General features: G+C 53.4%; 1 protein-coding gene across 2 annotated transcripts; it reads left to right on the top strand.

The window, feature by feature from the left end:
• Window positions 1-4: 4 nt before the first annotated feature.
• Window positions 5-27,357, top strand: RETREG2 (reticulophagy regulator family member 2). Of its 2 annotated transcripts, XM_032791637.2 has the most exons (9): window positions 5-169; window positions 7,775-7,881; window positions 15,368-15,398; window positions 16,253-16,388; window positions 17,930-18,014; window positions 20,131-20,268; window positions 20,678-20,772; window positions 21,830-21,965; window positions 23,062-27,357. In XM_032791637.2, the coding sequence occupies exons 5-9, from the start codon at window positions 17,960-17,962 to the stop codon at window positions 23,793-23,795; spliced, it is 1,158 nt and encodes a 385-aa protein (XP_032647528.2). In that variant the 5' UTR covers window positions 5-169; window positions 7,775-7,881; window positions 15,368-15,398; window positions 16,253-16,388; window positions 17,930-17,959; the 3' UTR covers window positions 23,796-27,357. The 2 variants fall into 2 exon arrangements, with proteins under 2 accessions (XP_032647528.2, XP_074926439.1); XM_075070338.1 differs by lacking the exons at window positions 5-169; window positions 7,775-7,881; window positions 15,368-15,398; window positions 16,253-16,388 and adding an exon at window positions 16,740-16,928.

Below are 27,357 nucleotides of genomic sequence, written 5' to 3' on the forward strand. Positions count from 1 at the left end.
TGTCTCAGCGCAGCCCGGCCCGGAAGCTCCCGGCGGTGATTCACCAGCCAGCGAAGCGCCGGGCTCTTCTGCGGCCTCCTTACTCAGCGCCCGGATACCGCGGGGATGGGGCACCTCGTGCTTGTGCCCCTGAGTCTGATGGGGCGCAGCCAGCTGGGGGACCCGCGAGGTACAGCGCCGAGCCCCCATCCCACCGGGCAGCTGAGTGAGAAGCAGGATGGGCCGGGTCAAACACTGGGCTGGGAGCCAGGACTCATGGGTTCTCTTAGCAGCTCCGGCTCCCGGGGATGTGACCCTGACTGAGTCACTTCTCCTCTGGGCCTCAGGTTCCCCTCTCTGCAAGCTGGGGAGGGCAGCTCACCACTTGGGGACTGCGCAACCTGATCAATGTGTGTGAAATGCTTCCTGCTCCTCTGGATGGCAGGCCACAGGGGTAAAGGATGGAACATTATTACCTCCTGGCAGTTTATAAGTAGCTGGAGGACTTGAGAGGTTAATATCCTCCCCAGTTATCTGCCAGGACAAACCTGCCCCTGGGGTCATTCTTGCTTGTGGGTACAAACGTGATGAGAAACTGTCACTTTGGCACATGCAGGGAAGTGATCAAGGGATTAAATGTCACATTCTGCACCCAGGGCCGGCATCATCCCAGTAACTGAGAAATGTCCAGTAACCAGCGGGGAACAGCAGTTCCCCCTCCACTTCAAAGCTGCCATCTTTTGGGGATAAACTCGCCCATGGTGAGTTTTGTCACAAGGATATCTGGGCCTGCCACAGTGAGATGGTATTTTGTCAACCCCCATGTCGGGTGAGATTGTAGTGAGGAAATTGGGACACTCAGAAACAGCAGCCAGGGTGGTAGTGGCCCCTGTTCACCCCCTACATAAGAACATCAGAACAGCCGTAGCAGGTCAGACTAAAGGTCCATCCAGCCCAGTATCTTTCTACTGACAGTGGCCAGTGCCAGGTGCCCCAGAGGGAGTGAACCTAACAATGATCAAGTGATCTCTCTCCTGCCATCCCTCTCCATCCTCTGACACACAGAGGCTAGGGACACCATTCCTTACCCATCCTGGCTAATAGCCATTAATGGACTTAACCACCATGAATTTATCCAGTTCCCTGCCCAGGAAAGGAGTAATTGAGGGGACCCTGGTGGTAACAGACATGCCGGAGAGATTGGATAGCAAGTCTTTTGAGGGAGGATGATGGACGGCTCTGCAAGGGAGGCTGGGCCCAAATTATTTGGCCTGTAAGACCCGCACTAGTGGGATTGACAGGCTGCCGCAGGTCTCGGCAGATGGGCCCCAGCAGCCCGAGTTTGGTCCCAGGGAAAGGCCCAGAGGGGTGCAGACCCCAAGCCAGAACACAGGGCACACGGCCTGGGCTGCAGGGACTCCCTGGGGTGCTGCCCTGCTTTCCCCTCCCAACTAAGGGCCATGCAAGGGGGCGGGGCTTGGGAACACCCTCCCCCGACAAGAGCAGCTGCCCCTTGTGAGCCCCGCCCAGCAGCAAGGAGCACGCATGCGCAGTTGGATAAAGGTGACCCACGGCCCTACCCCTCCGAGGGACGAGGAAAACCGGAGCATGCGCAGTCCAGTCCCCGGTGTCACGTGCTGAGGGCTAGCCCGGCAGTAACACGTGGTGTAGAGCTGGGCGCTAGCGCGCGCCGCATACGTCCTGGGTCACGTGCTGAGGGAGCGCGCAGGCCGGGTCGGCGCGCGGGGCCGCAGCCGAGGCGCCATGGCGGGCGGCGGGGTGCGCGGGGCCGCGCGGAGGAGGCCGGCCGGGCCCCGAAGAGTGCCATGGAGCGGGCCTGCGGCGGGGGGGCGGCTTGCGGCAGCGGCTGCGGGGCTGGGAGCGGCGCTGGCGGGCGTGCGGCAGCGGGTGCTGGTCTGGGAGAGGGCCGCTGCTTCAGTCCCTGGTCGACAAGCGGGACGGGGCCGGCGGGATCGGGGGGCGCCCCTGTTGGTGGAGCGGGGGGCTGGGGATTTTCCACCCCGAGCCCCCCAGTGTGAGCAGGGGAGGGGCGGGGGGAAGGGGGGGCGGCGGGGCTGGGGATTTCCGAGCCCCCAGTGTGGAGCGCGGGGGGGCTGGGGATTTTCCGAGCCCCCCAGTGTGAGCGGGGGGGCGGGGGCGGGGGATTTCCGAGCCCCCAGTGTGAGCGGGGGGGCTGGGATTTCGAGCCCCCCAGTTCGGGCGGGGGAAGGAGGGCGCGAGGCTGGGGGGGCGGGGGCTGGGGATTTCCGACCCCCCAGTGGTGAGCGGGGGGGGGCTGTGGATTTCCGAGTTCCCCCAGTGTGAGCAGGGGAGGGGGCGGGGGGGAAGGGGGGCGGGGGCTGGGGATTTCCGAGCCCCCCAGTGTGGATCGGAAGGGCGGGGGGGAGGGGGCGGGGGCTGGGGATTTTCCCCGAGCCCAGTGTGAGCGGTGGGGGCTGGGGATTTCGGCCCCCCAGTGTGAGCGGGGGGGGCGGGGGGCTTGGGGATTTCCGAGCCCCCAGTGTGAGGCGGGGCTGGGGAATTTCCGAGCCCCCCATTTGTGGGCGGGGGGAAGGAGGGCGCTCCCGAGGCTGGGGGGGCGGGGGGCTGGATTTCGAGGGCCCCCAGTGTGAGCGGGGGGGCGGGGTTGGGGATTTCCCGAGCCCCCCAGTGTGACGGGGGGGAAGGGCGGGGGCTGGGGATTTTGGAGCCCCCGCAGTGTGGCAGGGCAGGCGGCGGGGGGGAAGAGGGGCGGGGGCTTGGGATTTCCGAGCCCCCCAGTGTTGAGGCGGAATCGGGAAGGGAAGGGGGCGGGCGGGGGGCTGGGAATTTCGGAGCCCCCCAGTGTGAGCAGGGCAGGCGGCGGGGGGGAAGGGAGGGGCGGGGGGCTGGGGATTTCCGAGCCCCCCAGTGTGAGCAGGGCGCTCCCCACTAAGTGGCACTAAATGCTGCTGGGGTGATGCCGATGTCGGGTCCCTGGTTGTGCCCAGGCCCGTTGGCTGTGACTGCAGGTGCCGGGCGGCTCACGTTCGAGCTGGTGCCTTGCTCGGGAGGGGAATTCAGCCCCGCAGTGATGCGTCCATTGAGGTGCGTCTCCTGACTGGTCTTTTAAGGATTTTACGTGCTGTTGTTCTCATCTTCCTCCTCTCCTGGTGCCTCAGTTGATTGTTCCCACTGGAACGCGAGGTCGGAAAGCAGCAGAAACCGCCCAGAAAACCGGATGCTGCGTTCAGACTGTTTCCTTGGGGAGATGCGGTACAAATCTTGTGCATTTGTGAAGAGTGGGGCTCTCTGCCCCAGTGTAGGTTCTTGTTCCTGCCTTGTCCCTTCCTCACATATGCCATCTCATGGTGACGCTACTGCGGTGAGAGAGCTGGAATTCTCTCCAGAGCCTGGTCAGTGCTACTTGTTCAGGGAAAACAGGTGTTGCTTTAGATTTGGGTGAGACAAGTGTTTTTCACTTTCTCCCTAGGGGACTGAATGCACTATCACTTCTGAACAGGGACAAGTGCAGCCCTGTTGTAAGACAGAAAGAAAAGTGGTCCATGGAGTTCGGCTCTGTGCTCTGCTGTTGCCCACTTCTCTGAGGTGCAGTTAGTGGAGGAGATGCAGATCTCAAATTGCAGCTAGGCTGCATAGCCCAAGATAAGGTATCTTGTGATGTCACTGGTAGTCTCGGGGCTGCTCAATTTTATTTAAATTTAGGGAGTCCCTGGAACTCCTGGCAAGTTGTTTATGTGAGTTGGGCAGAGTTCACATGTCCCCAGCTTGAGGCCAATGAACCGGTTTCCTTTGGCTTAATGGTCAGTATAAAGCTGGGTGTGAGCAGTTCAGTGCCCAGTTCTATAATTCTCTCATGCATCAATTGCCAGGGTGTATTCGCCTCATGATCTTTATAGAAATCTAAGGACTTGGCTTCACTTGAGTTACAGTGCTGGTGGTGGCTTTACAGCACTGTAACTTACTCCCTGTCTACACAGGCAGGGCACATAGAGCGCTGTATCTCCCTGGCTACAGCGCTGGTTGTACTCCACATGGAGAAGAGGAATAAAGAGAATAGCACTGGTGCTGCAGAGCTGGAGTGCCAGTGTAAACAGTGATTAGTCTTACTATGCTGTAACTGAGCTCTGGAATTTTCCCATAATGCTTTTAACTAAGAACTCTTTGTTTTGTTGTGAACTCAAGCCCGGGAGCTGCTTATCTAAAAAACAAACAGCAGTTGTTAGCTTGAGCAGAGGCAGGCAGGGAATATTCACAGCTAGTGTTTGCTTGAGGACAGAAACAGGAGGGCGGGGGGAGTCCGTTGGAGCAGCTGCTTATCTGGTCTGAAGGCTATTTGCATTTAAGAGGGAATGAGAGAGGGGTAGGGGAGGTGGTTGGAATTTGCAAGGCAGGGAGCTGACACAGTGTCGCCTCTAAAAATCCACTCTATCTCCCCCCACCATGCTCCCTGTCACACTCCACCACCCCCTTTTGAAAAGCAGAGTTGCAGCCACTTGAACGCTGGGATAGCTGCCCATAATGCACCACTCCCAACACCGCTGCAAATGTGGCCACACTGCAGCCCTGGTAGCTGTCAGTATGGCCACACTGCAGCAATTTCCCTACACAGCTGTACGAAGACAGCTTTAACTCCTAGCACTGTACAGCTGCAAGTGTAGCCAAACCCGAAAATTCCTATTTTGAAGTGTAAATGGAACTTCAGGTGACGTTCTATAGAACCTCATTACAGAAAAGCGTTTCTAAACACACTTTGGGATGTCTTCCGAGAACCTGGATGGTCTGAAGTGAGAGAGGCTTGAGGGGAGACTAAAACAAAGCCTGGAATGACCCAGTGTCCCAAAGTATGCTGTAGGCTAAGTCAGGGCAAATCTCCTGACTGTCTCAGAGCAGAAAGTGTGTGAGAACAGTGGGTAAAATGCAAAGCTAGAAAACCATTGTGGGCAGTTGCATGCAGATGTTTACAAGGTAATGTGAGCAGTGGAAAGAGAAATGAAATTGAGTTGCTGCCAAATCGCAAAACCATTGTTATGTCTAGCAATGGTAGCAGCAGCTAGAATGATCCAGGGCTGCATTAGTGGAGGATGCTGCAGGTTAGGATTGAGGTGCATTAGCCGAGCTGTCTTGTCGACTCCAAAATTAATTAATGGTGTTGATGGGTCACGCTGGAGAGGTACAGCTGAAGTGAGGTGGTGAGAGCTTACACTGCCTTTCAGAGTACGAAGTCTCACCTTTTCCGAGAAATAAAATTCTCCAAAATGTTTTTAAAAGACTGAAGTACAACACTCTTCTCTTGGGATCACATCAGCTATTAAACACATGCAATAGTGACAGAGAAGTGCTCTGTATACTCCTGGGAGGATGTACCTAATATGGGAGACTGTAAAAAATCAATGGTATAGTGAGCAGGGAGGGAGGATGAAGCAGCAAATATCCTTCACTGTGGGAACATTCAAAATGTGCCCACCCAGGAGTTACGCTGACACCTTACCAGCTGGCGTCTAGCTTGCATAAAACAGTCCTTTGCATCTGCCTTGAGTATGGCAGTGCAAACCATGGGTAGTAGGGGTCCCAGCATACAATATGCCATCTTGTCCAAAGAGGAGGCCTCTGTGCAGATGTTCTGTCTGTCTAATGCCCCCTTGGTCCATGGGCTGCACTTCTGTATTCAAGATGAGATCAGCCACAGTCCGTAACACAAAAGTGTGTGGCTTGTGTTTAGCCTGGAGTAACCCTGCTGCTTTCATTTGACAAGCACAAACAGGCCTCTCCCTGCTGCCAGGGAGGTGCCAAGGGCTTCTACAGGATTTGGCCTATGATGATAAAGTGCTTGCTCCTGCTGGCAGCTGTAGCTAATTGGAGCCTCGCCCAGGCGTGTTTCTAGTTAAGTTCTTTGTCCTTGCTATATTAGTGCACTTCATCCCATGGTCACAGTAGGTTAGTAACCCTAGTAATGTTCTAGGTGGAAGGAGGCGCTGCATACCACCTTGGTTCCTCCACTAATTGATCTCAGTGTTTGGGGACCTGGGGCTCTTGCTGAGCCTGTAGCTGCTCTGTATTTCTGTCCTGGCACATTCCTTTCATCCCGCTCCTCCCCCCCCCACACAGCAGCATTAACAAATGTAGGATGAGTGGCAGAACCAAGCTGTGGACTGGAATGAAAAACATCCTGTTTGCTCATGTAAACAGTGAGTCTGCTTTTTTTGGCAAAATGTTCGGTCTGTGGTCTTCCAAACAGAAAAGGACAAAATTGGTCAGAAAATCTTTTTTTTTTTTAAATGCCAAAACAATGAACAATTGAATCTAAAATTATGGGAAGAAAAAAGGTACTTGACCAATCACTCATTTAAATCATCTTCTATTACTGTTCCCTCTGCCTTAAAATTACCCAGCTAGAAACTTGCATAATATGCATTTCCTTAAATGACTATGAACTAATGTGCTGAATATAGAGGGTAAACCCAAAGCAGAGCTTTGAAGCTGGAGCTACGCTGGGAGGCTGGTGTATTAGGAAAGATTAAAGGAGCTAAATGTATCTAGTTTGGCTAAGCAACAATTACAGTGGATTAAAATGGGGTGTGGGACACACGCACTGTACACAGAATGGTTTAAGTGCTGCAGGTGGGGGGAGGCCGGAGTACAGTCCCACGGGGGCTGTAATTGGCGATTATGAGCTGAAATTCAGAAGAGAGACATTTAAGATGAACAGTAGGAAAAACTTCCTGAGCTGGTGTGCTACTAGCTGTAGAATCATCACCCCAAGAGAAGAGACGGTAGCAGTTCCGTGTTGGCCTCACTGAAGGGAAAGGGAGGTTGTTTTGCATGGCCCTTAATAAGACCTAATCTCTCTTCTGAGCTCTCTAACTTCTGATGCTTTGTTTTACCCTGGCGTTCAGCTCTCCGTTGCTTTGCACAGTGAGATGCGTGCACCTCCTGGTTATCTAGTCTGGATTTCTAGTGCACTTCCCTGTTTGAGGTTAATCTCTTGATGAGTGTTTCTAGCAAGGTGAAGCCGAGTGTGGTTTTATGCTCCCTGGGCCGAGAGGACCTTCAGCTTGAAAGCATAGAGGCTGAGGAGTGTATCACACCCTCTTCAGCCTGTGGTTGGCCCAAGGATGGGGTTGACGGGCTCTGGAGGGAGTCTGGAAGGAGACTTAACCTTTCTTTACTTGCTGCTGGGGAGTGAGAAACCAAGAAGAATGGGGCTGGAGTTGGGGGGTGGCATCTTTTACTGTTGAGTTTATGAAGTGTTGATTTCTGCCTTGGGAGGAGACAGCCCCTCTAGCTAGGGGTGAGCGTGGATCTCTGGGGCTGTTGGGTACAGGCCAGAATGTCGGTGCGGGAGATGGAAGAGCCTGGGATCCAATCCATCTATATCAGCTGAGTGGTAGGGCCACATGCTGCATGTGACCCATGCTCGGATCAGTGGGGGAGAGGACCAGCAAAAGAACTAGTGTTTGGAAGCAGATTCTGGATCAGTTTCTGTTGCAATCTAATGCCATCTGATGACAGTTTAGAAACCGATGCTTCATCTGTCACCACAGCTCTTTTCGAAACTGAGCTAGTCTTCCCAACGCACCTCCTAAAGCGTCAGTTATACAGTGTGTAGCATTTGTACTTGTGAGGATTTGTACTTGTGCAGCTGTCCTTATTCTGCAGCGGGGGAAGGAAGTCTGGCAGAGAGGGGCAAGTCCGTCTGCCCACAAAGCCGTAGTTATGGATTCATCTTAGTAACAGGGGCTCACAGCTTTCTTCCCAGTGCATCAGCTAATGATGGCTCTGTTTGGTTTCCCAGGTTGTTTTCCTCCACTTCTCTGCGACCTCTCTTTCTTCTCAGCATCTCTCTGCTTGGAATTCTCTTGCTGGAGAGGTGGAAGCCCAGATTCCTGTTTGACTTCTCTGGTAGGTGATGCATATTGCTGTAGCTGGGGAATCATGGGGCTACAACTGCTGGGTCGTGGACAAATGCTGGTATTCCCTGACCGTTATGGGTACCATAGGTCCCCTCCTTCCCTTTCTTCAGGGCCTTGTTTTGCCTCCATTGCACTGAGCGTGCTCAAATCCACAAACCAGCTTGGGCAGACTCCTTGGCAGGTTGGAGCACGTGCAAATAGGAGGCAACAATGGCTGGTGCAGTCAGAATGCCTGTCTGGGGGTTGATACAACTGCCTCAGTCAGTTGGAAGTTGCTGACAGCAATTCAGTTTGGTGGGGGGGAGGGATAGCTCAGTGGTCTGAGCGCTGGCCTGCTAAACCCAGGATTGTGAGTTCAATTCTTGAGGGGGCTATTTAGGGATTTGGGGATTGGTCCTGCTTCGAGCAGGGGGTTGGACTAGATCGGGGGTCGGCAACCTATGGCACGTGTGCCATCAGCAAAGGTGGCACGCATGCCAATTTTTAATGGCATGTGACTGCCTGTTGGGACTCCCCCGTGCCATTAAAAATCCTGCCCGGTGCAGTAAGTCGCGGGGTCCATGGTCCCGAGCAGGAACACTGGCCGAGCGCAGCAAACCGCCAGCTCCTCCCCCCCTTCTCCCCTCCCCTGGAGCCCTGCCGCCTTGTGCACAGAGCTCTGGGGGCCGGGGCTGTGCACTCCCATGGAGCAGCGTTTGGCTCCACAGGGAGGGAAAGATGCTTCCTGCTGACCCAGAGCCCTGCTGCCACGTGCGCAGCGCTCTGAGGGGCGGGGCTGTGCACTCCCGTGGAATAGTGTATCTGGCTCTGCTTGGAGCCTCCTGGTAACGGGTCCGGGGCTGGGGAGGGTGGATAAGGGGTGGTGGCAGTCAGGGGACAAGGAGAAGGGTGGGTTGGATGGGGGTGAGATCCCAGGGGGGTCTCTGGAGGGGGCAGTCAGGGAGCAGGGTGGGTGGATGGAGCATGGGAGTTCCGGGGCCTTTTGGAGGCAGGAAGTGGATAGGTGTCAGGGGACAGGGAGCAAGGAGGGTCCTGGGGGGGCGGGGGCAGTTAAGGTGAGGGGTCTCTGGAGCGGGTGGTCAGGGGACAAGGACCTGGGGGGGTTGGATGAGTCGGAAGTTCGGGGCGGGGGCTGTCAGGAGGCAGGGGTGTGGAGAGGGGTTGCAGCAGGCAGGGAGCAGGGGGAGGGTTGTATGGGTTGGGAGTTCTGGGGGTCCTGTCAGGGGGCGGGGAGCAGTTGGATGGGGCATGGGAGTCCCAGGGGTCTGTCTGGGGGTGGGGGTGTGGATAAGGGTTCGGGCAGTCAGGGGGCAGGTAGAGGGTAGGGTCCTGGGGGGCAGTCAGGGGACAAAGAGCAGGGAGGTTTAGATAGGGGATGGGGTTTTAGGGGGCAGTTAGGGGCAGGGGTCCCAGGAGGGGGTAGTCTGGGGACAAGGAGCGAGGGGGTTGGGAGTTCTGAGGGGGGCAGTCACCCAGCCCTCTGCCCTGGGCCCTGACCCCCACCACAGCCCTCTGCCCTGGGCCCTGTACCTCCCTCATACACACTCAGACTTCTGCTTGATTTCTTCACACCCCTCCACAACCCCAGCCCTGACTCTGGTGCCCCCACACATACCCAGCCCCCTCTCTGCCCTGACTCCTATGCCCCCCCACATACCCAGCCCTGACTCCAGCCCTCTGCCCCCAGCCCTCTGGGTCCCAGCCCTGCACAGCCTCCCAGTCCTCTGCCCTGGGCCCTGTACCTCCCTCATACACACACAGCCTTCTGCTTGACTCCTTCACTTCACACCCCCCATGACCCCAGCCCTGACTCTGGCACCCCCACATATACCCAGCCCCCACTTCCCTGACATCTGCACCCCCCCTCACATGTCCTCAGCTCTCTGCCCTGACTTTTGCATCCCCTCATCCAGCCGTGCCACATCCCCACCCTGAGCACCAAATGAGGGCTCCTGCACCCCCCCACACACATTCCCACCAGCACCCCTCACGTCAAATGGGAGCTGTCCAGGTACGTGCCCCACACCCAAACCGTCTGCCTTGAGCCCCCTCCCTCATTTTAGCTCCTGGTGAGACCCTTCATCCTCAGCCCTGTGCTCAGTGCACTCCCACCCTCAGCTCAGTGCAAAGAGAGGAAGAGAATGGGCCAGAACCAGGGAGAAGGTAGGTCCAGCAGCCAGAACCCCAGACCGGCAGGGGTTGTGGGCAGGGCTGGGACCCCAGCTTGGCAGCGGGCTGAGCGGGGTCCAGCAGCTGGGATCCCAGCTGGTAGGAGCCGGCAGATGGAACCCCTGAGCGGCAGTAGGGGGAGCCACTCGCCCCACTGCCGGTCGGGGGTCCTGGCTGCCAGCGCTGCACAGCCTGCTGCTGGTCTGGGTTCTGGCTGCTGGACCCTTGCCAGCCGGGGTCCCAGCCACAGGCCCCGCTCAGCCTGCTGCTGGCCTAGTGAACAGAACCCCAGACCAGGAGTGGGCCGGCAGCGTAAGATCAACAATTTAATTTTAAATGAAGTTTCTTAAACATTTTGAAAACTTTGTTTATTTTACAATACAACACTAGTTTAGTTATATAATATATAGACATAGAGAGAGACCTAAAAAACATTAAAATGTATTACTGGCATGCAAAACCTTAAATTAGAGTGAATAAATGAAGACTCGGCACACCGCTTCTGAAAGGTTGCTGACCCCTGGACTAGTTCATCTGTTCGGTATGGGGCTCAGTTAGCCCTCTTGGGCCTGCCTATCATCCCCTTCAGTGTCAACTGTGGATGACACAATACATCAGCATCTCTACCATTTGTAACAATCTTGACCCCCTACTTCTAGAGATTTTAAAATATCTGTCAGAATCTGAGTTTCTGGTTTTAAAAGAAAGCAACAGAGGGAGGTATGACGATGTGGTTCTGGCAGGACCTAACTGAGTGTGCCAAATCAGGACCAATTGCTCAAACAGGGCAGTCACAGCCCTAGGCTGGGGTTTTTCCACCTCTAAGGCAAACCAAACCAGCCAGACAAAAATGACTTCGGTTTCACCCCACTGGCTAACCACAAATCACACAAGCAATTTCCTTAGACACTCCAGTCTCCCAGTATCACCACCAGTTCCACACATCCTGGGGATGAATGGTTATGAAAACCAACAGCCCAGTAAAAGAAAAAGATTCTCTCAATCCCAAAGGACCAAGCCCCAGACCCAGCTCAATATACACATCAGATCTTACCCACAAATCATGCTGTTGCCAATCCTTTAGGATCTAAAATCTAAAGGTTTATTCATAAAAGGAAAAAGATAAAGATGAGAGCTAGAATTGGTTAAATGGAATCAATTACATACCACCTTAGTTCGTCTCTTTTTCTAAGCTGAACAGTCCCAGTCGTTTTTAATCTCTCCACACAGAAGCAGTTCCATAATCCCTAATTGTTTTTTGTTACTTCACACCAGGCCTCAGAGTAGCAGCAAGGAAGAATATTCAAGCAAGGTGTGATTGGTGGCCATCTAGTGTGAGCCCCTCCTGCAGCTACATTTATTAAATGAATAGACTGTAGGTAACAGGTTTGTATGTAGCTGAAGGAGGGGCTCACACTAGATGGCCACCAATCACACCTTACTCTGAGGGCTAGTGTACACCTAAGACTTAGAGCAGCCTAGCCACCTTGCTCAGGAGTGTGAATTTTTCACACCCATGAGAGACATCGTTAAGCCAACCTTAGCCCTCCTTCCTGATTTACCCACTTAGGTCACAACCTGGAGTTCAGTGTAGTCCGTTGTACCAAATGTCCTTAGCTCCCGCGAGGGAAGAGCTATGTTCCGGCACTAAGGGGCCTCCTAGTGCCGTGTGCCACAGCTGAGCGTGTAACGGCTCTTGTCCGAGTCTGGCCTCCAGTTTAAACCCAGAATGGCAGCCTGGTAGCTTCAGGGTTCGTACTTCCTGCAGAGCAAGAAACAGGTCAGTACGGCACCTGTACGAGTGTCTACATATACACACACGCACACTCCTCAAAACCAGTATGTCAGTCTGGAGCATCATGGGAGACTGAGCGTCCTCAGTAATTCCTCTTGTGGATGAAAGCTGGTACAAAACATCAGCTTTTATTCTTCAGTGAGTCACTTGCCACACAATCATGGCCCACGACACGAGCACAGAGAAGCACAGCATGTTAGGAGCCGTATCAGAATGGAATGGGTGCATTCTGTGCTCTGTAGCCACTTCCTCCTCTTTCCATTCAAAACTCTCTTGCAATGTCACAGAAACATGAAGGTGCTTCCTGCAATGAGGATCAAATAAGGATCGTTACTAGAGCACTGTACAGAACCAAGAGAGAGAGACTTGCACCCAGGATCTTGTGGTCTGTTAGACCAAACACCCTGGAACCGCAATCTGCTGGCTGACCAGATGACAGGCAGAGCTGAAGGAAGTGCAGATCATTCCTACGTTTTTTTTTGGTCTTGATATTTAAGGTCTATGCATAAGTGTACAAGAAGGGATTTGAATAGAGTATGTGACCGACTGGGAGTCGGGAGATTTGCATCTGGGGTTAATGCTTCTGCCTCCACCCATGAAGTTCACTTCTCCCAGAGTCCAGATCCTCTTGTGACTGGAAAACACCTCAAGTCACACTCCAGCACCAGGGTGGAGGCCTGGCTCAGTAGCTGCATTCTGTATGGATAATAACTAGGACATAAATGAGTGCCTGGTACCCTTTTAAAAAGGGGGCCTGCTTTCTAGCAGAGTTTGCACTGGGAATTTCTAAGAGCTGAGGAACCGCAGGCGCCATCCCCTGACCTGAATACTAGCAGTTGCGTCTCTTAGATGGAATCTGGTGTGTCAAGCTGTGTTTACACTGGTTGTAGGTTAATGTAAATGTTTACTGTGAAATGTCAGCAGGCATTACTGTTCTGGACAGATGTTTAAGGCCTGCTGGCTGTCCTGAATACGCTGTCTAACCTCCCACTGATTTAATTGGGATGATGGCGGATGATATCTCAGGAAGAGCATAAGAACGGCCGTACTGGGTCAGACCAAAGGTCCATGTAGCCCAGTATCCTGTCTACCGACAGTGGCCAATGCCAGGTGCCCCAGAGGGAGTGAACCTAACAGGCAATGATCAAGTGATCTCTCTCCTGCCATCCATCTCCATCCTCGACAAACGGAGGCGAGGGACAACATTCCTTACCCATCCTGGCTAATAGCCTTTAATGGAGTTAACCACCATGAATTTATCCAGTTCTCTTGTAAACCCCATTATAGTCCTAACCTTCACAACCTCCTCAGGTAAGGAGTTCCACAAGTTGACTGTGCGCTGTATGAGGAAGAACTTCCTTTTATTTGTTTTAAACCTGCTGCCTATTAATTTCATTTGGTGACCCCTAGTTCTTGGATTTCGGTTGTACTTTGGTCAGCTGCGGTAGACACCAAGAATATGCTGCCATTCTGCGTCTCCCAGAGCCACCATTGATTTGGAGCTGGGTTCAAAATAATTTGGAGTCAGCAGTTCTGGAAGAAGTCATCTCATTCCCCCTGTGACACCCTGGCCCCCCAGTATTCACCACAGTCATGTGGCAACCGAAATCCACTGGTAAAGAACAATCAGTAGGTGTACAGAGTTAGGATCTTATGCTGAGCCTGTCACACCCTCCATTGCCAGAGATTCAGTCACTCTGCCATTGCTTGTGGCAGGGTCTGCTGCACTGCCGGCACTGGGATCCTGGGGAATTTCACAGCCCTGGTGCTATGCCCCAGGAAATAGGAGAGGTGGCAGCGATAGGCCAATGCGATAACAGTGCAGGCGCTACCACCTAATGCAGCAAACAAACAAAAGAATGCTGGTGCCAAACACAACTTCCAGAGTGACATTGGTGTAGTGCAGGTGGCAGCGGCACCTCAGAGAGCTGGATTTCTGTGCTGTGATGCAGCAGCACCTCTGAGACATCTCAACATGGAGACGGGATAGACAGCAAGCGTTTTGCATCTACTACAAGAGAGGTAGACTCTCAGCACAGCGAAACGGCTGAAGTAACGATGCTTACATCTCATGCTGTGGCAGAAAACCATGGCTCTCGGTGTGTGCCTGCTGAGCTGATGAAATAGCCGCCAGAATGCAGACTGGCAAGGAGCGTGACTGGGCAGCTGACAGGGCTGATTATGGGAATCTGGGTCACAGACTCAAAGGATTGCCTCCTTGCCTCTGCACGCTGTCTCCCACTCCAGTGCACAGCTCAAGAGCCTGTCAGTTTGGACTTGCAGCAAAGGGAAGAGTTTGACTGACTTGCCCACCACTGTCATTTCTAGGGCCAGTGTACAGCGAACAGATCTGTTAAACAGAACAGCTTCCATCTCTGCGTCAGGACCGCTGGAGAGAGTTAAGTCTGAGAAGTCCAGGTCTCACTTAGCACTCTCCACGGGGAAGAATGCTTGTTTCTTTTTGCATCTCACTCAGCTGGGAGGTGAGACTGGACTAGACCAACCACTTCCACTTCCTGATGAACAAGACTCCAGGGAGAGATTCCAAACCCTTTGGTTCATACAGGGTGTGGGAACCTGTGTTTTGCATACAGCTTGAATTCCAGCCCTAAATTCAGCCAACAACTGCCCTTCGTTTGTATTGCACTTTTTGGATGTTTGAGGGGGGAAAAATCCGGTCAGAGCCTGGAATTGTACAAGCATCAGGAAATGCCTTCAGTGCTGCACAGAAGCCCTGCTTCATTGTCCCCGAGTCTGTCCCCCAAGCTGGGCTGGAGAGATGTCTCGGGCAGTCAACGTTAGTCAGATTCCCAAGCCCTCCAACAGCCTGACTTGCATCAGTACAGTGGGGCCCTGGGTACTTTGGTAGGACAAATGGTAAATAGTGTCTGTTTCCCAGGGGGGGTCAGAGTTACACTTCTAGGGTGGAGGGTGCTAAAGGAAATGCAGCACGTAGCTGGCAGCCCAGGGCATCAGATGAACCATGTTCAGGGACTTCGCTATTCAGTTTTCAAACAGCCTCTGAGCTCCTATTTAGCCCAGCTCGGGAGCCTCATTGGTGCCTTGTTGGGAGCTCAAGGGATGCACCTGAGAGTGCAGCTGCTCTTGTCTTCAATACATTGTTGCAGTCTGTGGAAGCTAACAGGCCCAGCATTCAGAACTCCAAGTCAATCTGTATTGGTTCCTAGTGGAGATGGAATCTGTGGCCTGACTGCATTGCCTGCTGGGGTCTGAGACAAGTGCAGCCACTGGCCCCATTGCAGACCTCTGTGGGCTGAATCTGGGCTGTGTGCAATGCTTCAGCCACTGTGGTGCTGAAAGCAAACCTTTACCAGGAAGCGTTCCCGCTTATCTCTGCACGTAAAGACCTGCAAACCCAAAAGCCATCTCTAGCCTGATTCCTGCGCACAGGGAGATCCCCAGGCTAATTCTCTGCTCAGCTCCTAGCAATTAAGCTGTCGTGTTTTAGTTTTCACTTGGCTAACAAATCTTTCCTGCTCTGTCTCTACAGCACAGCCCTTGGAGGAGCCAGGAGGGGACAGGTAGGCTCACTTGTGACCTCTTAGGAAAGGGGGCAGTGAGGTGGTGAGTTCAGTGTGGTGATTTTGTCTGTCCTTCTCTGCTTGCCCCCCCTTTGCCCTTGCTCAGGATTGCTCCCCCGTCACACTGTAGTGTGTTTGTGTGCATGGTTCCTGAAATGCCTGTTCTTTAGCTGACACACAGCAGGGTTTGCAATGGTTCCTCCTTCCACAGTGGGAGCTGTTTGCTTCATTTGCTCAGGAACAGCATTTTGAGATTCCAGGAAACCTTGATCCCCTCCAAATGTCTGTGTGCTTCTAGCACTCGGAATGTCCAGGATTTTTCCCTAAAGCTCAGGCAAAGAGGATCTGTCCCAAGCTATTTTAAGAATCCCCAGGGAGAAGGAAATCCCTGGAATTGGCTTTTGTAGAGAATATGAGCCACCTGTAATTGCATGCTTCAGCCCCCAGTGCTTAGCCATTGGTTATGGGCAGCACGGTCACCCAGCGTTCCAGGGCATTTGTTACCTAGGGCTGCATGCTAGGAGCTCCCTGAGGTTTAATCCCAGCTCTGATGTTTCGCCTCTTGACCTGTGACATGGGATGTTGCTGTTTGCGAGGAGGTGCTGTGTTTTGCAGCAAGATGCCTGGGTCCCCACTCTTTCAGCGTGGTTCAGCTGTCCCTCGTCAGACCCTGTCTGAGGTTGGAGTGGGGTGGGCAAATCAGAGAGGTGTCATTAGTGAAGTTAAATTTGAGATGCACCTCAATAGTATGAAGCCCTTGAAAGGGAGCTCTGCTTCCCTATTGCTGTTGTACCCCCAAATGAAGTGGGGTGCGTTGAAGGTTTGTCCTCTGACACTTGTATCTGTTTCTCTAGTGAGAGCGTGACGGCCGGAGCACAGCCTCACCTTCTCAGCGTCTCCGAGCTGTGCTACTGCCTGGCTGAGAGCTGGGTCACCCTCCGGTTGTACCTGCAGGAGCTGCTACAGTACAAGAGGCAAAACCCTGCCAAGGTAAACTTGGGCCATGCCACTCCGCCTCTGCTGGAGGTGTTCCTCTTGTCGTCAGGGGCTCCTCAGATGACCTGAGGGATGGGAGGAACCTTAGGGCAAGATTTTCACTGATGATTGTGGGTGCTCTTCTTTTATCCCACCCTGCCCAGACTTCAGGGAGGAGAAGCTTTGCTAATGAATAATTGTATTCCCAGCACCTGTGAGCTGGGGCCAAGCTTAACCCCTTATGGGAGTGGCCAGCTCTTTGTTTCTTTGGTTCCTCGATTTCTAGTCTGTAGGAAGTTTGCCCGATTACGGCTTTTGCCCTATCCTGGCTCCGTTCAGCTCTGGAAGCTGTTTGTAGCTCTCTTGCAAGCAGCACCCTCAAGCTGCTGTTCTCCAAACCCATTGTGCAGTGGTGGGCAGGGCTCCTGAATGCGTGAAAGAATCTGGCATGAACCTAGGGGTTGATGGATGTGCCAGGTGTCGTTCGGAGAGGAATTACCTCCTTGTAGCCGGGTCTTGGTTCTGGCCTGTATTAGGACCTTGACATCACCGAAGGTCAATGACATCCGCACAGGCTACCTTTGTAGTAGGCTTGGCAGAATCCAGTGCGCTCAAGTTATAGAAACAAGTGGGGTTTTACTATATTTCTGTTGCTGGCTATACCCCATTCTCAGACAGGTGACTCCACAGTTACAATATTCAGCCAGAGGCAGGGGAGAAGCAACTCAAGACAGATGCCGTAAACATAGTCTGGTTTCCTCTAGTGTTGAGTTTGAATTAGTTAGAAGATGAGACTCAGAGTGCACCGAACTCTTCTATATGGCTTCCTTTACTTGGCGAACCAGCATTTCAGCTCACGCTGAGTGCCAGTCTCTCCAGCCCAGATCCCTTTGACAGACCTCCAGTACCCTAGAACCATCATCTAACCCATGAGAAGGGCCGATTCCCCTTGCAAAGAGCAGAAGAGCCTGGGCTGGACGGTCACACGCCCACCAATTCCAGATGAGCCTACCAGGGAGTGGACAGGGCACCATGGATTGTGAACAAATCATCTAACATCTCTATGGCTTGGTTTCCCCATCTGGTAACAGGAGGGACAGTATAGACTCTTCTATAAAATGTTAATCTGCAAGTGAACAGCACTATCTAATGCCTAATTATAATATATCCTATCTTTCTTCCAGGAGACTGTGTTGAACTTTGGAAGTGAGCCGGTTTAGGACATTCCCATAAAGGTTCTTTAGTCGGGGGACAGAGGGGTGGTCACGGGTTCTTAGGTTTCCCTACGTCTCATCTACACTGACTTGCTTTTTTGCACTTCACTCTGCTTCTCCCCAGGGCTGGGAAGTTTGAGTTCTGACCATTAGTGCCAGGAGCTCAGCACAAAGCTAGGCCAGAACAAGTCATTGGGTTGGATCAGACTTTTGTGTGTTAAATTTGCGTTACAATATTTTAAGGTGAGAAATAGTGCTGAGCAAATCTCTTGCCCCTGCTGCAGGGGTGGCGTCTTTGCCTCTTGTCTGTTTTGTTAATCCCTCACCCCTTTGTTTCCCCAGTTCTGTGCGAGGGTTTGTTCGGGATGCCTGATGCTGGCTATGGTTGGACACTATGTTCCAGGCATAATGATCTCCTCCATCATCTGTGAGTATAAGTGGCCCCTTCGTGTCAGCTGAGACTTGTCATGTCTTGCCAGAGTCATTTGATAAGTTGATAGAAGTGTGCTCACGATTCTTTCATATCCCACAGCCCATACCAGATAAAGTGAGGTGCATAACCCCTCACCTCCCTGCCACCTCAGGTCATTCGCTTGCACACTGTTTATGTAGGACAGGGGTCAGCAACCTTTCAGAAGTGCTGTGCCGAGTCTTCATTTATTCACTCTAGTTTAAGGTTTCGCGTGCCAGTCATATATATTAACCTTTTTAGAAGGTCTCTTTCTATATATAGCTAAACTGTGGTTGTATATAAAGTAAATAAGGTTTCAGAATGTTTAAGAAGCTTCATTTAAAATTAAATTAAAATGCAGAGCCCCCTGGACTACTGGCCAGGACCCGGGCAGTGTGAGTGCCGCTGAAAATCAGCTCGCGTGCTGCCTTTGGCACGTGTGCCATAGGTTGCTACCCCTGATGTAGGACCTGCAGTGCGATGCAGCAGAGGGAGCCAAGCTCAACTAATGGACCCGCTCCCCAGATCTGCGCTGCTGGGTGATTACATGCAGTGTAGCTGTAGGTGTGTTGGCCATGGTACTAGAGAGACACGGTGGGCGAGGTGTTGGTCCAATGAAAGCTATTACCTCATCCGCCCTGTCTCTCACACATGCTCAGTGAAGCAGGTGTTCCTGCAGGGAAGCAGAGAAATGCAGTGTCACTCTGAAACTTCAGCAGAGAACAAGTCCATGTCTACCAGGTTTGAAATGAAAAAATTGCTGGGGAAAGAAAATGTGTACAAAGTGTTACAGGCAGCAGGAGGTAAAATTGGAAGGAAATGTAAGTACTTGGCTATCTTAAGATCACCCTAAAGAACTTCCTTCTATAGTCAGGGCAACAGTTTGGAAACTTGGACTGCTGATCTGCTTACTCTTCCCCTGCTCCAGTGGACGTGTTAGCTTATCGGGTCACTCAGGTGTTCAGCACACTGGCTTTCCGTCGTGGCACAGCCTTGCTTGTAAGGCCTAGGCTGCTGCTGCCCTTTCAGAAGTCAGTCACTTGAATTAACCCCCAGCTATACTCCAGCTCAGAGGTCAGGAATGAGGTGTATTGAGCAAGCTACAGAGAGCTCAGGCTTTGGAAAAACAGGTGTGACAGGGAAGGACTGCTGTGCATGGGCAAAGCCGTTTGTGGATGAAAGCAGCCCTGGAATAATAGGATGGTGCTGCAGATCAGGAGTGAGGTGCATTGACAGACCTGTAAGGGTGAAGCCAGTGCCATCAGACTGCTCTTCAGCTGACATCGGGTTCCATTCCTGGCACTCATACGCCTGGCTGCTGGGAGAATTGGCCTGTTGTTCCTTTCCTAGAGTAAGAGCGGCCACAGTGAGTCAGACCGAAGGTCCACCCAACCCCGTATCCTGTCTCTGACAGCGGCCAGTACGAGGTGCCCCAGAGGGAATGAACAGAACAGGGCAACTATCAACTGATCCATCCCCTTTCATCCAGTCCTAGCTTTTGGCAGTGAGAGAGGTTTTAGGGACGTTGGGAGCCTGGGGTTGCACCTCTAGCCATTTTAGCTAAGAGCTATTGATGGACCTACCTTCCAGGAACTTCTCTAGTTCTTTTTTTAGCTCAGTTATAGTTTTGGCCTTCACAACATCCCCTGGCAGTGAGTTCCACAGGCTGACTGAAGAAGTACTTCCTTATGTTTGTTTTAAACCTGCTGCCTATCAATTTCATTGGGTGACCACTGGTTCTTGTGTTATGTGGAGGGGTAAGTAACACTTCCCGATTCACTCTCTCCACACCAGTCATGATTTTATAGACCTGTCATATCCCCTCTTAGTCGTCTCTTTTCCAAGCAGAACAGACCTAAACTGTCTGTTCTCTCCTCATATGGAAGCTGTTCTATACCCCTCCTCATTTTGGTTGCCCTTTGCTGTACCTTTTCCAATTCTAGTACATCTTTTTTTAGATCAGGTGACTAGAAGTGCCTGCAGTATTCAAGGTGTGGGCATGCCATGGATTTATATTGTGATGTTATATTTTCTCTCTTATTAACCCCTTTCCGAATGGCTAATGTGTTCTGGGTTCTCTCTGCCTTTCCAGTGCTCAGCATTCTGCTCTGGCCACTGGTGGTTTACCATGAGCTGATCCAGAGGATGTACACTCGGCTGGAACCTGTCCTGATGAAACTGGACTACAGTATGAAAGCAGAGACCCTGCACCTGAAGCACGAGAAGAGAAGTAAGGCAGTGCCTTTTCTCAGTTCTCTCTGCCTTGGCCGGCTGGGAAAATAGCACTGGCAAGTCATAATAGGTGTGGAATGCCTGAGAAGTGCCCTCCCCGAGGAGGAGGGGGAAATAGCAGGGGAAGGGAGGGGTAAAACTGAGCAAAGTATGGGGAGACACGGCTTGTAAGTGACCTGTCAAGCAGTGAAAGAGGTTCCTAGGGGAAGCGGGGAGAGCTCCATTACTTGGGATGCTTGGCTGGGCTGGGCAGAACTCTAGCAAAAGGGCTGAAGGGAACAAACCTGACCTGGTTCTTTGGTCAGGGGTGGGGATGGACCAAATGGGACCCCGCAGCTCCTTCCCTCCCTTTCCAGGATTCTGAGCCCAGTGCCGCTCAGTAAAGCTTCTTCCATTTCCGCACACAGAGCGCCAAGGAAAGAGTGAGCCCATGGCCGGCGATGAGCCAATGGCGGAGACCGAGAGTGAGAGCGAGGCGGAGCTGTCTGGCTACTCCCCAGTGGTAAGGGCTGCAGAGGAGCCCTCTTCTCTCTGCCAACACCTCCCCAGAGAGCCAGGAACAGTGGGTTGGTCAGAATGCAGCCACACTGGTAACCAGCAGCAGAGCTGTGCAAGTCGTCCCTGGCCTCTGGGCTCTGGCAGGGGTTGGAAAGTCACCAGCAGATGCTAAGGGAGGGGTGCGAGCTGCCTCTGTGGAGGGGCTGTCACCAGGAGCCTGCTTGTGAGGTAGCCCCAGGAGCAGTGTGGTGGAGTGCAAAGCCCCAAGACCCTTGTGGAACTGGCGCACTTGAGCCCTGGAGTAAGGGAATGCCTTGCCCTGCTCTCCTGCCCCCTCGAGCCAATGACTAGAGTAGCCTCGATGGGCTCAGGAGGAAGTCACCCTGCACCTGTCTCTGCAGGCAGCGGTGCTGGTGGCGCAGATGGCTTGCTATTTCCTGGAACCCTGACCACAGCTAGGGTAAAGGGTCATGGAGCTGTTCCCCGCCACTCACACTTGCTTAGTAGATGGGAGATGTGTAGTCCCATTTATTTCCACACTGATGGGGTCATCAGGGCAGGTGTCTGGTTTTGCTGCAGTTGCCAGTGGAAGGAGAAGCTGGGCTGGGAGGTGCGAAGCTGTGGATTACATGGAAGCATCTGCAGTGCCTGCTGCTGCTGCATGTGTGGATGTCCTTTTTGGCATGGCCTGTTGGCACTAGTGTGGAAGGGGGCCCTACCCTTTACGACAGTGCTGAAGCCATCACAGGAGGGGGGAGAATCCCCTGCTGTGGGGATTTCTAGGGCTCGCAGGATTTCACTGGGCCCTCCATGTGGGGCACTGGCAGGATGCAAACCCATCCGAGCTCACTCCAGGAGCAGCAAGGATGAGCCTGGGCGTGGACAGTGTAATGAGGATTCTGCCCAGCCCCCTGCTCGTACAGCGTGAGAACCCCGTGTAACAGTTCATCTGGCAGGTACCTTCTGCCCCTGCGGCTCTGGTCTGTGCAGAGGAGCCAGCAGGAAGGGTTGCCAGCTTGGCACCCAAACCTAACTGTCCTCTCTGCTCTCCTCCACCACAGGTGGATGTGAAGAAGACCGCTCTAGCGCTGGCGATTACAGACTCTGAGCTCTCTGATGAGGAGGCCTCCATCCTGGAGAGTGGGGGCTTCTCTGTCTCCAGGGCCACCACCCCGCAGCTGACTGATGTGTCTGAAGGTAATTCCCACCCTCACCCCATGCTTTGTCCTGAAACAGCTGTCTGGTAGGAACAGGCCATCGCTGTCCCTTCCTCCGCCCCTGGAGCTGGGACAGGCCCCTGGAGGGCAGGGGGAGAACCAGTCTATTTGCAGGGGGAAAGGGCCGGAAGGGAGCCAGGAGACCCTCACTTGGCAGTGAAGGTGCCATGCTCCATCTCCCCCATCACCGGGCTGGGAGTCTGTATGTTGTCATTTCTGAGTGTTTGAAACTCTCCTAGTCGGGCTGTTAGCCCAGCCCCCATGGGGATGGGCTCTGCCCAGTTGCTGCCTTGGGTGGGGAGGCGTTAGCAGCAGCACATCTTCTCATGGGTTCCCCGATAGCCATGACTGCTCTGGCTATCTGATCTCTGCTGCCCGGATGATCCCGCTCCATGCCCTGCCCTGCCCTGCTCCCTGCTAACTCTGGAAAGGGAGGCAGCGCAGTCCTCGGGGGCTCTGCCAATGAGCAGAGGTGCAGGCAAGCCCAGCCAAGTGCTGACGTGTGCTCTGCCGCCCAAGCTGTGCGTGGCATTGTGCAAAACAAAGCCAGAGGCCTTGCCCCGTCGCGCTCGCTGGCTCTGATGAGGGCTGTGTGCTGGTGACGACAGGATCACGGGGCTGGCTGGGTGTGTGCAGGAGGAGTCACGGGGACTGGGTAATCCATGGGAGTGTAGCTCGTCACCCACTTTGGGGTGGGTTTGAGGAGGAAGAGACTGGAAGTGTGACAGGAGTTCTGGGCATGAACAGGCCCAGTGGCAGGTGGAGAACGGCAAGAAGGGGGTGGTCAGGTGACACCCCACATGTGGGGCAGAGTGAAGGGAGGTGGCTCCTAGTCAGGAAGAAGCTGAATTGTGGAGGAGCGAATCCAAACCCTCAAGCACTCCTCTCGTGGGTGTACAGGGCAACTCCTGCTTCCACGCTAACCAGGAAGGAGCAGCCCCAGGGGGCAAAGATCTGCTGTTCTCTCTGCTGGCGCAGGCAGACGCACAGCTTGGGTCAAAGGGACTGGGACTGTGGAGGGTAGGAGAAGCACCCAAGAGCTACAGCTAATGCCGTTGCCTGGCTGTGCCTTTCAGACCTGGATCAGCAGAGCCTGCACAGCGAGCCGGAGGAGTCCTTTGCCAAGGACCTGGCAGAGTTCCCCTCCGTAGAAGAGTATCATTCCAGAGACCTGGGGCCACAGAGCGACGATGATGCCTTCGGCCTGCCACTGGGCGCTGAGCTTGCCCATGCTGCCCACGAGCTGGACTCTGTGGAAAAGGAAGCTGTGGAGTCTGACCTATCCGTTCTCCATCTAGCTTCTCCTCTCCATTTTGTAAATACGCACTTCAATGGGAATGGGCAAGTGGCGCCAGGCGGCACAGAGCCGCAGACTGCTGCTGCCCCCGGCCTGGGCCTCTGCATCGATGCACTAAGTGAGGAGATTGTCACCACTGCCATCACCACGGTGGTGCAGAACACCCTCTCGGCCTTGCTGCGCTCCTCTGAAGCTAGCGAGGGGCCTTCCCTCTCCGAGTTCCTCCCCACTGATCCTGAAGAGAAACTGAACTTCCAGGCACAGCTGTCAGAGACCGAGGTGGTGGGGATGGAGACTGGAGCTCTCCGGGAGGAGGAGGGGGAAGTGGATGACTTTGAGCTACTGGATCAGAGGGAGCTGGAGCAAATGGATGTAGAGATGGGGCTTGGAGGAGAGCGGGAAGTGCAGGAATCACCCATCACTCCAGTTCCAGCTTCCTCCCAGCCTGCATTTTCCGAGCTGCCAAAGCAAGAGGATCCAGAGGAGTCAGCGTCAGCGGCCTCTTTGTCTTAGGTCATCTCTGTTGTCCCCTCTTTCCTCGTCCTCCCCGGAAGGAAGGATGGACGGACTCGTGCAGTGATGTCCAGTCCGTTTTAGATATTCATGTTGATCAGGATGGCGCAAAGGCTGTGTTCGGGCGCTGTGTCTGGAATAACCCATCCTGCCCAGCCCAGCCTTCCTCGGTCTGAGTGAGGAGAGGAACCAGGCTGCAGTTGTAACACCAACCCCAGCAAAAGCTTCCTAGTGATGGTGCAGTATTTTGGTCTGTCTTCTGTTTGTCTTTCGTTTTGCACGCAGAGTACTGAGCTAGATGTAGCTGCTGCTATCCCCACATCCCTGGTAGGACAGATGCAATCTTATTTTATTGGGTTTTTAAATGGCTAAAAGTGTAAATAACTTCAACTGTCTTTGATTGAGCTGGATGGGGGGAGGGGAAGGAACTACAACTCAGATCTCCGGGTTCAGGGAAGAGCAGAGGCAGGCCACTTCCTACCAGCAAGGAAAGGTGGGTGGATGCAGGAAGGGGCATGTGAGCCTGATACCAGATTGTTGTATCCTCTCCATCAAACCAAGTGTCGGGCATTTCCCTATGTGTCTGGCCTGAATTATGCTCCCTCCCTGCCTTGGAGACCACTGCTGGGAATGGAGCAGCTTCCAGGGCTGGACCAGTTGCTCCTTGCCCTGGTTTTCTCCTGTCTTTAACTCTGTGGCACACGGATGGCTCCTCAAACCATCGTGCTCTAAATAAGCATGACCAAGCCAAACCCCTGAGTGCCGCTTCCTCTTGTATAGTGTCTCACTGTGGCAGCTGGCTGGCTTTCCGGTGGCTTGGGAGGAGTTTATAAACTTGGCTTGTGCAGCAGAGAAGAGTCTGATTGTTTTATGGGTGAGACTGTTTTGTGGCCCTAGTCCGAGGGGCTGCGCAGACAGTAACTGTGTGAGAGGGACCCCCGCCCCCCCAATCTAATTTTTTAGATAACTAAAGGCTGTTCTTAGGCAGTGTTCTGTAATCTCTTACTGCACTTTACGTCCCAAGTGCCCCCCGCCCAAGGCCGGGCCACTACAACTCCACTCTACCACCCGTCCTTGGCTTGTCCCTGCTGTGAGCACTTGGCATCTCAGTTCCAGTCCCAGCACAGAATCGTTCACTGCTGCCCGGGGAACCCGCTCCTCCTCTGGCAGGGCTGCCCTAGTTGGGTCTGGGAGCTTTCAGGGCAGTGTGAGGGACTGAAGAGCCACCTCAGGTCCTGTCCTCTCAAGCAGGCCTGTTGGAAGCTCCTCCTGTTCTAGCCCAGTTGTGTACCCAGCACTTCCTGGGGCTGTCCCAGAGTGTACTGTGGACTAGGTTCTGTCTCGCAGCCACAGGCCATCCTAGCTCTAGTCCCTCCCTGAAAAGGCTCCTGTTGTGTTCCTGGAGCAGGGAATGGGCATCCTTGGCCGTAGCTCTGGCATGGGAATAAGAGAGGCTCTACTGACTCTCATGGGGGAGCTGTAAACTGACTTGGTAGCTTGTGCGCACAACCCAGCAGAAATGTCTGAGCCAGCAGATGAAGGCTCAGTACGTACCCTAGACCTGTTCAGGCTAGCTCTGTCTCCGCACAGACAGTGGAGCACTGCAGGTGTATGTGGAAAGAACCTCTGTGAAATGATGGGCAGTGGAACTTCAGGCTCTGCCTTGGGCATATAGACCAACACGCCCAAGAGCAACGCTGCCTGGAGTCCTGCCTGTCGTCGCCCCCAGTACGTACAACCCCTCTCACTTTCGTAACCCTCGTACTGTCTTCACGTACCCCAGGGTCTGGCTGAGACTGCCTGAGCAGGGAACTCTGTGTCCTCATTGCACGTAGACCCTGCAGCGTGAGGGTCCTTGGCTAGAGGAAGTGGAGGAGCGGGAATCTTATCTGCAGGTGAGTCTCATCTTACATGCATTTAACACACACAAATTCAGCTTTGTGTAGTCAGCAAAAACAAAAAAAGCAAAATAACAATTTCAATACTGTACCTGTAGTGCTGGCGATTCCGCCCGCCATTACACTCAATGTCATTTTGACTATACACAATTTTCGCTTTACACGCTGACAGCGGAACGTAACCCCAGCGTAAGATGAGACTTGTCTGTATGTACAGGGCTGTTGCAGCCTCTTCTATCAATTCTCACTTGGGGTGCTGCAGTCGAGGAGCATATGGAAAGTGAGAGGCTGCATGGCCGTGGCCACCAGTCCCTGGAATATGGGCCCAGGGTGGGAGTCTGTCTAGCCTGAGTGCAGAGGCAGGATGCCTTGCCGTGCTCCCCTGCCTCCCAGACAGCACTCTCTTTTCCAGAGCTGAGACTGTCAGCTCAGCACACACCCAGGCGCAGCCCCTTGACTGGATTTCTCATAACTGACAGCAGCGCTTTTAAATCAGCAGCAACTTGTACTTCAGAAAACTCAGCTGAGATAACCAGGGGTGGGAGCAGAGGCCCAGCGATTTCCTTGCTGCACCCCTTGGGCAGAGCATTTTGGAGAGTTCTCTGGCCCCACGACGGCAGTTGAAGCTGGACTTCGGCTGTGCCCCTGTATTGTGTGTGGGCTAATCGCCCCCCCCCCCCTTTCCCCTGTCTGTGTGGGGCAGGGTAGGCTCCAGAGGCGTTGGTAGCTCTGTCACTGTTTGACTGTTCAAAGCATGGACTCGATGGACACTTCTGCACTCTGTATGACTTCCATGGAATGCTCCATTGAGCAGGGGAGTGGTGGATTGTCTGTGAATTTTTAATGGTAGCCCCTCCTGGCCTCTTTCAAGCTGGGACGATCTGCTTTCAAATCCCAGGTTTGAGAAGCGTTAGATTATTTATTGAGTAGATAATATAGAGGCACTTCCCAAAAACCTCCTCCTAGCCCAGTGAATGCCAAACTGGCCCAAATAGAGCCTGTTCTCACCCCCTTTACCAGAGCAGTGTAGCCCCTAACAAGCAGTGTCCTTCCTCGGAGAACACCGTGTCTCATGTGGGTGGCTGCAGTTTGCTTTGATGTAAATTAGATACACTCCTGGTAGGCTGCCAAAGCAAAATGTCGGCCCCCTTGTCCTGCATTTCATTGGGAATCCCATGCGCAGCGCAGCATCCTGTGGGCTACAGGGTTGTGTGCATGGCCCACATGGCAGCCACCCACGTTCAAATGGTGCTAACGTTGTTCTAAAGAGCCCCTGCCAAAGTATCCAGCAAACAGGCTGCCACGTATTGCTAACCAAGGCATTGTTGCATGGTAGGAGCACAAATGGATCACAACAATTTGGACCCCAAATTTTCTTTCAGGGTGTGGGGCAGGGAAGGGATGTTGTATGCATGTGCTCATATGCCTGCCCTCTCCGTGAGTACTATGTCCACAAGAGAATTTGAGGCACCAGTGCTGGTAGCAGCGGGTGGCTTTTCATTGCTGGTAGGTCTGTAGGAGGCCTGGTGATAAAAATGTGTTAATCTCTTCCTAAGAACATCCAGGAAAGGAGGGGGGAAGGGGGTGTGAGGGAATGGGTCCTTGTAACCAGTGTTCATTCTGTGGCTATATTTAAAAGCAAAATGTAGAATTTATAATAAAAA

This window comes from Chelonoidis abingdonii, chromosome 10 (assembly GCF_003597395.2).
Source record: "Chelonoidis abingdonii isolate Lonesome George chromosome 10, CheloAbing_2.0, whole genome shotgun sequence".
NCBI classification, from domain to species: domain Eukaryota; kingdom Metazoa; phylum Chordata; order Testudines; family Testudinidae; genus Chelonoidis; species Chelonoidis abingdonii.

Coding starts and splice junctions, on each gene's coding strand:
- RETREG2 (XM_075070338.1), top strand. CDS start 16,842: ATGTGCCAGGTGTCGTTCGGAGAGGAATTACCTCCTTGTAGCCGGGTC. Junction 20,773..21,829: donor TGTCTGGCTACTCCCCAGTG/GTAAGGGCTGCA, acceptor CCTCCACCACAG/GTGGATGTGAAGAAGACCGC. Junction 21,966..23,061: donor GCTGACTGATGTGTCTGAAG/GTAATTCCCACC, acceptor TGTGCCTTTCAG/ACCTGGATCAGCAGAGCCTG.